Raw genomic sequence first — 11,896 nt, forward strand, 5'->3', positions numbered from 1 at the left:
AGAGCCAGGCACTATTACACAATACTTGAGCCTCCATATGTGAGCGTGTTCATGAGAAATATCATGAGAAATCCACGATACACAGATTTACCGGATTGTTTCTCACCGCATTGTCTCTCACCGCATTGTCTATTTACGAAAATGTGCATTGCACTACATATAGTGGTATGAAGTTTTGTGATATAGTGATTGTTCCAAAAGATGCATTTGCAAAGTTTTTTTTTTTTTTACTTAGTCACAGAGAGAGATGAGTCCTTCCGTGTCCCATCTAAAGTGTCAATCTTTGGGTCGCCCCAAAAAGAAGACACATCGTGGACAGTAGCCAATCTCCCGCTCAGTCCGGTTCCCACGGGAATAGGGTACAATTTGCTTTATGTTCATCATGACAAGTCAGCCTCTTGCTCCATTGGAAAATGCAGTCTGCTTTCTAGGGACAGTAAACCGTTCCTTCCCGCTGCAGCATGAAACTGTTGCTCCTCTGATTGTTTAGTCAGAAATATGCTGAAATATGCCAAATCTGTATAATTTCTCATGTGTCGTTATGCACACATTATGCTTGCTTTCAGCAGAAAACAGAGCAGTGGAAGAGATACCACGAAAACAAAGGGTATAAGCTGGTTGCGTCCACTAAGGCATTGGGGTTTTGGGCCACCATGTGGGACATTTAAGTCCCGTCCTGTACCAGAGGTGAGGTGAGTATCAGGAGTCTGTGCAGTTTCATGTTACGTGGTAAAAGAATCGCGTTTATCTATCCCACCGAACTCTGTTAACACTAAAACTTTTAAAGAGGGGCCATCTACCATTGCCACAGTTACACAAGAGAGCAGATCAAGCTCTGCGGGAGGAGCCCTGTATGGGCGCTCTGAAGCCAGAGAGAGGCATCGTGTGGAACAATATAAGAAGAACAATTTAAGAAGAGTGGGTTGTCTGAGTGGGTTGGCAATAGTTGAGGGTCTCTTTTAAGTTTTTAACTTGGTTAGTCATGCAAACAGTCCTTGGATCCCATCAAGTAATAATAGAGGGTTAATAAAATTATTAAAAATAAATAATTGATCTGAATAAATACTACTACTACTACTAAAACTACTAATAATAATAATAATAAAACTCTCGGATAAAACTGATTGGGATGCAGCCACATCTCCGATATGCATTTTCCAAAGAGGAGGTGATTGAGTGAAGATGCAGACGAGGAGAAGAGACTGAGAAGAGAGAAGACCACCAGGCCTCCACGCAGGCGTCATTACCTGCACCCTAGGGGCAAAAGGCGAACTTCTTCTACTAAGGCTTTGGCTCTAGGTGGAGGCAAAATTAAACGACAGGGTGGGGAGGGGGGGAAAGAGGGGACAGGGTGGGGGGGGGAGAGGGGACAGGGTGGGGAGGGGACAGGGTGGGGAGGGGGGACAGGGTGGGGAGGGGGAGAAAGTTTTGCAATAAAAGCTGAAAACCCCAAAAGGACACTTTTCAAACAGCACAATCAGCCCTCAGCTCTTTCTCTCTCTCTCTCTCTCTCTGTTTGCTCTCTCACTCTTTCTCTCTCTCTCTCTCTCTCTCTCAAGGGTAGTCCTCCTGTCACTGCAATGTTTGTTTCTCTCCCTCTCTCCCACATTTGCATCCCCAAATGAGTTATTACAGCTTATTGTCTGGATATCTTGGTGGAGGTCTTCTGTAAGGCTCACTCTGAATCCATGCGTAGAAGAGAAGAAGACCAACTCTCTCTCACTCTCTCACTCTCTCTCACACACACACACACACACACACACACACACACACACACACACACACACACACACACACACAGTCTTTCTCTCTCTATTACACAAACACACACACAAAATCTCTTTTGCTCTCTTAGACACACAAACACACACACACACTCTCTCACTCTCTTACACACAAAAACTCTGTCGCTCTCTTTCACACACACACACACACACACGCTCTCAGCCACCCCCACCATTTCATTTGCTTGCCTCGCTGTACCTGCTCTGCCGGCGCCTCTGTGTCCCTGCGTCAGAGTGACGCCACTAAGGCCATTGAGTAGCCACGAGCGCGTCCCTGCCGCTAACAAGAGTGCTAGCCCTAGCTCCTCTGACTCAGGCAGCCCTCTTTTGTACGCGCGCCCACTGTTTGGGTCTCCCAAGGTCTCCCAAGACTGAAAATTCATGAAAATTCATGAAATTCATGTACCCACACATGTATGTGTGTGAAAAGGTCAGTTTTGATTGTAATTGTCAACCCTTCGGTGTCTCTGTGATGTCAGTTTCTTGATTTTAATTCCTCTTAAAAAAAAGTGGCAAAATGTGATAAGAATTTATTCTCAGCCTTATTTGCACTATGAACAAGCACAGACTGTTAGGTGTTAAAAGTGAAATGCTATTATGATGCACCCTAAGTAAATATTAATGAAAACATAAATAATGTAAAAATGTTATAAATAATATATAAATGTGTCTAATCTATATACAATATATTGTAGCAAATAAAATAAACAAAATTGTGTGTGTGTGTGTGTGTGCATGTATGCGTGTGTGCGTGTGTGTGTGTGTGCGCGCGCGCGCATATGTTTTGTTTCCTGTACAAATGTGTTTCTGCAGCTGCCCATATCCACTCTGGCCTCAATTTCCTTAAGAGCCGTAACATCTTAGACGGCCTAAAGTGACACTGAATTACCGTGTAATCTAGCCTGGCGCGGCGCTTGTCACCGGGAGCAACCACCTGTCGCTCTCTCCCTCTCCCTCCCTCTCCCTCTCTCTCCCCTTCTCATTGTATCTCTCTCTCTCTATCTCTCTCTCTTTCTCTCCCCAGAGAGGATATTTTTACAGGAGACAATGAACTACACGGAGGCACGAGGCGACGCAGCCATCCATTACCCTGCGGAGGCGCTGGGCCCCGTCCAGGCTGGTGGACAGACAGACTGACTGACTGACTGAGTGACCACGCGTGGAGCCGGGCCAAGGTCTGTTCCCACAGTGGTGTCTCTGATGCCCCCTGGCCCCTGTCTCTCGTCTCCCTTTCTCACTCCCGTGTTTGGCCGCTTTCTAACTGCCCTGGCCCGGCGATAACAACCCCGGCTGCCCTCAGAGCAGTGTAGAGCCAGTGATACTGGGAGCACTAATGTGCCAATATCATTCTCACACATCACTTAGCAGAGTTAAGCAAGTCAGGGGGGCCTATACACAGACACCTAACAGTAACAAGTAACAAAGCAAGTAATTAACACAGTAATCTAATTAACAAGAGAGATTCTAGATCATTCTGTCGTTTTGTTTGTTTTCAAGTTTTGTTCTGCAAAGTCCAACAGAAAGACACATTTGTACTCTCCTTGTGATGCAGCATTGTTAAAGACGACCCTGTGGTCATTAATCAAGAGGCCCTTTTCATTTCCTCTGTAACGGCTACTCACTGAGAGCTGTCCAGACAAGTACTGAGGGGCGTCTCGCAGCATCCCAGAGCTCATGGGAGACGTGACTGAGATGGAGGGCCGGTCCATCTTCTGCGACTCGAACGAGCTCGAACCTGACAGACAAAGAGAGGAAAAGACAGAAAGAGAGAAAGAAAGAAAGAAAGAAAGAAAGAAAGAAAGAAAGAAAGAAAGAAAGAAAAAAAAGAAAGGAGAGGAACAAATGAGAGAAAAATACTGGATCCTGTAAACTCCTTGTTTTTTTTTTTTTTTTATTCAAACAAATAATCAGATTTCAGTCTGGTTCTACTTATGCAATCAGACTGTTATACTGTGTAATCAGACTGAAATCCATTTCATACATGGGAATAAGTAACCTGGAGTTTATCATGATTCCTGAAGATGTGTCATCATGGAATCAGATTTTTACTAGTTCGCTTAGCATGTAAAATGGAACATTCCTTATTCTGATGACAGATAGGTGCTTTAATCAGATTGTTCTGCACATGGTACCACACTGACTCAATCACTTCACTCACGGTGAGTAACACTCGAAGACTGAGAACAAGACAGTCCAGAACACATCAAACACACATTCGGACTGGGCAGTGCAGAGTGATACTGAGAGATAAGAAGGTCACATAACGAAAAGACCAAAGAGAAGGACTAAGGCTGCCGCTCAGAGAGGACAATTCTTCGCTCAGGAACAGCTGATCCTCAATGGATTCCATTCCACTCACTTGATTCCAGTTGTGCGTGTGTGCTGTCTGGTATCCTTGGAATATCTCTGCAACACAAGAGAAAGAGAGAGAGATGTGGTGAGAGAGGGAGAGAGAAAGGAAAGAGAGAGAGATGGAGGGAGGGAGGGAGGCACGCATGGGATCATTTAGAGTTAATGCAGGGAGCATGGGATTTAAATGACCCTAAGCACCACATTAGTCTTGGTTTTGGTGGCAGTGCACTCTCTGCATTACAACACAGATCAGATACGGGGACGGATGACAGCCAAGAGAATCTCGGAGGAGTGCAAAGGGGATTTGAAAGACAACCGTTTATCCCGCCCCTCGGACTGAGCACTGCGAATGGGAATATTACAAAAGTAATAAGTAAAAAGTTACACATTCCATATTCTAAATATGACAATATTTCAGAATGTTCCATTCACAGGTACAGAGCATAGTCGAATTAATAACTCAAGTTCACATTAAGTGGCATAAAATCTGAACATAGTCATAAAATGCCATAGTCATCAAATGCCGCAAAACCTCAGGACGTCATATTCCGATTAAGGTATACATGTCTACAAAATGCTACAACGATTGGAATACTCCAAGTCTTCATTTGATTACTGCCTACTCCGACCATGGCTGTATTTGGGCTAAGGTTGTCAGAAAATGCTTACATGACGGTGTCTTTTTTTGAATATTGTCTTCATCAGGTTATTATTATAATGTTGCTATCCATGTCAACATAGCCTATATTTACTACCACTCTAGGGTTCTGTATGGTACACAGCCTAGTGACTTAAATGATCTCGGGACAGGCACTCACCCAATGGGTCGTGAGACCACTAGTTCCACCTGAGGCTCGGGCTTTGATTCAAGAATGATATTGTAAACTTCTTTAAAAGTGGCTCCTTGTAATATCCGGCCGTTCCACTCCAGAACCTGGTCACCTGGAACACAAAGGGGGCCGGTTACCTAACAACCTACTCCCACCCACGCAGCACAGGCCACTAGAACATTTACACAGGTCTGGCCCACGCTGCACAGGCCACTAGAACACATACACAGGTCTGGCCAACGCTGCACAGGCCACTAGAACATATACACAGGTCTGGCCAACACTGCACAGGGCACTAGAACATATACACAGGTCTGGCCAACGCAGCACAGGGCACTAGAACATATACACAGGTCTGGCCAATGCTGCACAGGGCACTAGAACATATACACAGGTCTGGCCAATGCTGCACAGGGCACTAGAACATATACACAGGTCTGGCCAACACTGCACAGGGCACTAGAACATATACACAGGTCTGGCCAACGCTGCACAGGGCACTAGAACATATACACAGGTCTGGCCAACGCTGAGCAATACACATCTCTGAGCACGGCAGCAGCAACGCTTGTGGGTCAAACTCCCAGACTAGTTTGTCACATCATGTTAGATAGACATCTGCATTGTGTATATTAACATTTACCATGCATTGCATTTATCAATGTGTGGAAAAGAGAAGACGGCTATGGCTAATCTATTACATTTTAAAGATGTACTGTCTTTGCATTCAATCATGCTGTTTGCAGTTAAAAAATATGTGTGTATGTGTGTGTGTGTGTGTGTGTGTGTGTGTGTGTGTGTGTAGGAGAGGGAAGGTACCTGGTCTCAGGTGACCAACAGTGTCCGCTAGGCTTCCTTTCCTCACTTTGGTGATGAAAGCGCATAGTCTACCTGATTCTGTCATCTTGCCTCCCACCACCTGTAGATCGCACAGAGGAGTGACACAGATGAAGAGACAAAGCTATCACACAGCCACATACAAATCACACACACACACACACACACACACACACACACACACACACACACACACACACACACACACACACATAAATTAACAAATTAACCTATATGCGATTTCCATTCATGATAAAACATGAATAATAATAATAATATTTTTTTTTAAATTAGGTCAGGAAGGAGAGTCTGAATCTCCAGCTCTGTTTAGCTCGTCTCTCTCCTCCCCTCTCAAAGGTTCCCCATGCCACTATCCACATGTGTTAGGTCTGCTTTAGTTCTGCATAGTTCCTGAGGCAAATGGTTCCTCTTGTCGCTGTCCGTGGTGCTGAAAAGCTCAAAGGGCCCTGAGGGGCTGGGGGGGGAAAGGCTGGCATCCCATGGGCCCACGAGCCCATTTCCCTCTTTGAAACATCGTACAAATAAAATCCCTGTTAATGGAGTCACTGTAGCAACACACAAAAGGAGATTACGCTGCGAAAGAGAGGGAGTTGGGGGTCTAAATGAAATGGCTTTACATAACTTACAGAGCAGCAGAGATGTGTGTGTGTGTGTGTGTGTGTGTGTGTGATAGCACTGTATTAAAACATGGAGAGTCACATACACAAACACTCTATAGCTATTCAGTCTGATCACTCAATCAGTAGTGGAGCCACTAGACGTCAGACGGCAGACTCGGAGGGGGAGGCCTCATAGTATTTCTACACGGAATTTAACAAGCAGCAGTACAGCTGCAAAGGGCCCAAACTCCATAGCTCTGAAGAGAAAAAAAAGTTATGGAATAGTATAAGCTAACACAGATTAGCTGTGTTATGTTACAATATATCTTGATAAGACTAGTGATGTTTCCAAAGAGAAAATCAGGCCATGACTGTTGCAATGAGATGCTAGTTCAAATGACTGCTGACACTGAAGCACACTGGTCCTGAATAACTAACTGGGTCAACTCTGACCAACACTTAGGCTGTAGGCAAATAACATAACATGAACTAAGCTCTGGCTCACATAGGTCACAAATTACTCCCATGAAAAAAAGATCTGTCACTTTTTAAGGTAAAGATAGCGCTTAAAATGCGTGTGCATATGAGTATATCTGTAAATATGTGTTGCATATTTATGGTGAGTCACTTTTTTGACATTTGTTTGGTGGAGGGACACTGAGTGCATATCTAAACCAGCCCTTGTTTTTACTGGAGTGGACAAACCCCACCGAGCTCGTCCACTCCAAACACACGGGTGGTGGTGTGTGGAGACACAGGAGGAGCTGGGCAGCGAGGGCTTTGCACTGTGGGGGCTGCGGTGGTGGAGGCTGGGGGTTGGAAGGGTTGGATGAGGGGGGGGTGTCTCACCTTAAGACCCAGCAGCGCTCCGGAGTCGCGGGGCACCGTCCCATCCTTCATTCGCTTGTTGAGCAGGATCCTCCCGATCAGACGCTCCCCGTCTTTGGACGGCTGCCAAGTCACTGGGTGCTGTATGGGGGGGGGGGTAAGAGCAACAACAAGCCTTGTGTTTTACAACCCTCTCTCGCTCTCACACACACACACACACACACTCACTCACTCACTCACACACACACACACACACACACACACACACACACTCACTCACTCACTCACTCACTCACTCACTTACTTCACTCACTCACTCACTCACCTCACTCACTCACTCACTCACTCACTCACTCACTCACTCACTCACTCACTCACTCACTCACTCACACACACACACACACACACACACATACTTCAAGCTAAGCTCAACTAACAAAAACACCTCAGCCATTGCAGCGCCAGAGCACTGGTGAGCAAGTGGGGGTGTGGGGGTGTGGGGGGTTCTTGAGGATTGATTTCATTCCCCCAAAAAAGAGCAATCACACAAGCTCCGCTTTTTCACTACTGTGACATTCTGGATTATCCCCACCACCCAACTTCTCTCTTCCTGTGCTTATGCAACGTCGTCATAATCTCGATGGATTAGCCCATGGCCAAATTAGATGATTTTAGACAGGACGGCTCTAAGCCCCGTATTAATTTTTGTGGTCTTGCCAACGGGCTTATTTTAGTAAATACCTTTCATCCATATTCAAGACAAAGAAAGTGATCCTGATGACAAGGAGGCAAACAGGGTTAGGTGTTTTGGGAGGTGGACACAGGCTGGTCCATCCTGTGGCTGACTCTCACCACCAGGAGTGAATATACTGTATATTTTTTTTTTCTATTTATATTAAATAACCTAAACTCATAGAGTAATAGACAAATACATAGCGAGTAACAGGCTAAACGTGTCAGTCATGTACATCAATATTATACTGGATTTCTTATTCTGTCCTGTCTGTCTCATTCTCTCCCATTCTTTGACACAGCAGCCAGAGCAGAGCTTGTGTGATGGTGCAAGAGAGTGGCATGCACCCGTACTCCTCCACCTCCATCAGCACAGCCCCCAAACCCCACCCTGTCACAGCATGGTGGAGGAAGGTGGAGCTGGGAGGTGGTGCTGGACAAGAGAGTAGACCACGGAGGAAGTGTGCGTCGGCGAGTTGTGGGTGGTACGGCTACACAATTAATCGATCTTGTAATCGAAATCGCAGTTTGAACTAATGCAATTAGCTAATCGCAAAGACTGCAATTAATCATGCAGCTCGTGACTCTGCGGCAATAGTTTATCTTGTCACATCTATGATTTTCATATATCATCCTCCTTCTACTAGGCATGCTCACCAATCAGTGGCCCATCTTAAAGCAAAATTTGTAATACTGAACTGAAGCTTGACTTTCAAAAATTATTCCGCAAATCAAATCACGGTCATAATATCTGTCAGAAAACGTGCATATATGTAATGCAATATTTTCCCCGAATCGTGCAGCCCTAGAGGGTGGGGTCCAGAGGGCAGTCGTCTAATTTGTCTCTCACACTGCACCCCACTGAACCCCTCCATACAGTCTCTCCTCCACCTCCACCTCTGTGGTCAACTCCAACTCCTTTCCTCCAGCCCCAGCATCAAGCCCCAGCCCCAGCCCCCATCCCCCATCCCCAGCCCCCATCCCCCATCCCCAGCCCCCATCCCCAGCCCCAGCCTCCAGCCCCAGCCCCAGCCTCCAGCCCCACTGCTTTGCCATCATCCCAGGCACGCTCTCCCAAGTGGAACAGCAGAGAGCAGATGGAATGAAGAAGGGGGGGGGGAAACTAGAAGCAAGTGAGGCAGCATTCAGCGAAGGAGCTGAGGAGCACGCGATGAAAAACAAACACTGACACATAAACAGTACATATATATTATATATTATATATGTATATATATTCAACACAACTAAGAGGGTCCACTGGGAAACTAACATATGTGATGGATAGCATGACAAGGTATTGAAGAAAAGACACAAAAAAGAAAACAAATACCACAGCTATGTGACAGTGGAAGGGAAAAAAGAGAAACATAACTTTGTCTGTGCCAAAAATACACAAAAAAAATCAAATGGAAAAAAAGATTTATTAAAAAACAAAACAATCCAAGCCTCCCTGGAGAAAGTGCGAGTGCCAGTGATCTTTGGGCCAAGCCGCCGGGCTTCACAGGAGCAGGATCCTGGGGGTGGGTGGAGGGGCTGGGGGGGTGGGGGTATAACGGGTCCTGAGAGGCGGGGAGCGGAGCAAGAGCAGGCGGGTGGAGGGATAAAGAACCTGTGCTACAACATATGCATGATTAAAGACAAAACAATACAGAAAGAGAGGAGAGAGAGAAGAGAGAGAGGGAGGAGAATGAGTGAGAGAGAGAAACAGAAAGAGAGAGGAGAAAGAGAAAGATAGATAGAGTTAGATAGAGAGAGAGAGAGAAAGAGGGATAGAGGGAGAAAGAGAGAGAGAGAGAGAGAGAGAGAGAGAGAGAGAGAGAGAGAGAGAGAGACTCGCCACATGCATCCGGAGACCATCATTCCTAAGGTGCCATGACAAACAGACAGTCGGTTTGTGGATTGATGCTCTTTTGATTTGAGGGAGGGTCGGTGGGGAGAGGGAGTCTCGAGAAAACCAAAGTATCAAAGCAACAGTGGCCATGAAGCAAACCACAATGCAAGCCAGAGAGAGCTCTCCACTTCCTCTTTCAACCACACCCAGCACGGAGCATGGGGGACTGGCTGACAAAAAAAACACAGACTGACAAAAAAGAAAAAAAAACCTACCGTAAACTAAAAAAATGACAAACAAAAAAGTCTTGATATTCTGAACTACAGAAGAACAACAAAATAAGCATCAAAGCGCCAAAGAGTAAATTAATCCACCAAATCAAATCAACAGCTCACTTACTGACAAGCAACAGGGCAAGGAAAAACAAACAACAACTCAACAAACAAAACAAAAAAACGAAAACAAACCAAAAACGCAAAATAACCAAATACCAAAATCAGTAAACCAAACAAGAGCACGGTCGATTTTACAAACAAAAAACAAACAATTTTTTTTCAAAAAAGCAAGCCAAACAAGGGTCCCAGTACCTTCTCACTATTGCTATGTTCTCGCTTAGCTGCAGTGCTACTGCACGACAACGAAAGTTTTAACGAGGGTTCGCACTACTCCTAGGCCGTCTCCTCCCCAACTAGTGCGTGACCCCAAAGCGCACCATTTTCTTTTGGCCCTCAGATAAGGAGGGAGTCTGCTCAATAGTTTTTCTTTTTCCCCTTTGACTGTTCCCTACAGTTGTGGAATAAAAAACAGAAGGAGAAAAGAAAGGAAGAAAGAAAGAAAGACATGCAGAGGTGTAAATAAACCAAAGGAACCATGAAATGACAAAGGACTCTGAGAGATAGAGAGAGAGAGGAGAGAGAGAGAAGGAAGGGGCGGAGGTGGGAGAAGGGGAGGTTGTTTTCTTGGCTCCCATGTCTCAATCTAAATGACATTGAGGAAGCTCCACCCCACCACACATGTTCCCACACATAATAATCGGCATGGATACGCACTCACATGTCTCCACACACGCATCTAGCAGAAAACACACACACACACACATGCACGCATCCCAGCACTGAATAATAATATACAAACACACACACACACACACACACACACACTTTAGGCAGATGTGGTTCCCTCAGTGAAATCAAATGCACGGCTGTTACAACAATTCACCAATTCCATCAATAAAAGAGAAAACCCTCTGTACACTCACAAAAAGTGCAAAATAATTCACAATACAAACCCCAAACAAACTCCAAACCTATACCTAACCCTGATCCTAAGCACATCAAGTAGTACTAACAAGTAGCTTAGTAAAAAAAAACATTCAAAGTGCGAAGCACATGGGAGTACTGTAGCAATGAAACTTAATATGAAGGTATCCCATTTGGTCACCTGCAATTCTATCACATCATCTCCAGAAAAGTAAGTGAATATCACATAGTATTGCATTGGGACAAAGCAACTGAGCCAAATAGGGGGGCATTTACTGGCCTTTCTTGGCAGTGTGGCATAGGGCAGTTGTTTTGGGAAGGCAAGTCCAGCTCCTGCGTCCCATGAGGCTAGGCCACGTATCCCTGCCCACAAACAGCCAGAGAGGGAAAAGACCGCACAGCCAACACGGTGACCAACGATGAGATAGTGAGAGGACGTGGGAGCAAGAATGACACAAGTTACATGGGATGGGTTACATGGGATGGGTACATCTGTGTGTGTGTGTGTGTGTGTGTGTGTGTGTGTGTGCGTGTGCGTGTGCGTGTGCGTGTGCGTGCGTGCGTGCGTGCGTGCGTCGCGTCGCGTGCGTGTATGTGTGTGTGTGTGTGTGTGTGTGTATGTGTGTGTCTTGGCGTCTTGGCGATGCATGCGTCGCGTGGCGTCGCGTCGCGTCGTGCGTGCGTCGCGTCGCGTCGCGTATGTGTATGTGTGTGCGTGTGTGTGTGTGTGTGCGCGTGTGTGTGTGTGTGTGCAGGAGTCGCGCTTGATGGTACAGTCTCTGTGTCAGGCTACAAACTGTCCCTCTTGACTGCACCCCCCCGG

The 11,896-nt window shown here is 45.9% G+C and overlaps 1 protein-coding gene across 11 annotated transcripts in view; it reads right to left on the reverse strand.

Moving 5' to 3' along the window:
* The window catches only part of rims2a (regulating synaptic membrane exocytosis 2a), an 86,609-nt gene extending 76,176 nt beyond the window's left edge, over positions 1–10,433 (reverse strand). For 9 of the 11 annotated variants that reach the window (XM_048261571.1, XM_048261572.1, XM_048261580.1 and 6 more), the window contains exons 1-7: positions 10,402–10,433; positions 7,273–7,392; positions 5,786–5,885; positions 4,955–5,078; positions 4,144–4,190; positions 3,407–3,519; positions 1,248–1,295 (exon numbers count right to left, since the gene is read on the reverse strand). In XM_048261571.1, coding sequence (XP_048117528.1) covers positions 1,248–1,295; positions 3,407–3,519; positions 4,144–4,190; positions 4,955–5,078; positions 5,786–5,885; positions 7,273–7,323 — 483 coding nt within the window. In that variant the 5' untranslated portion in view covers positions 7,324–7,392; positions 10,402–10,433. The remainder of the gene's footprint in view (positions 1–1,247; positions 1,296–3,406; positions 3,520–4,143; positions 4,191–4,954; positions 5,079–5,785; positions 5,886–7,272; positions 7,393–10,401) is intronic. The other 2 variants (XM_048261581.1, XM_048261576.1) reach the window with 2 other exon arrangements.
* Positions 10,434–11,896: the final 1,463 nt, after the last annotated feature.

The sequence above is a fragment of the Alosa alosa genome, chromosome 13 (assembly GCF_017589495.1).
Source record: "Alosa alosa isolate M-15738 ecotype Scorff River chromosome 13, AALO_Geno_1.1, whole genome shotgun sequence".
Classification (NCBI taxonomy): domain Eukaryota; kingdom Metazoa; phylum Chordata; class Actinopteri; order Clupeiformes; family Clupeidae; genus Alosa; species Alosa alosa.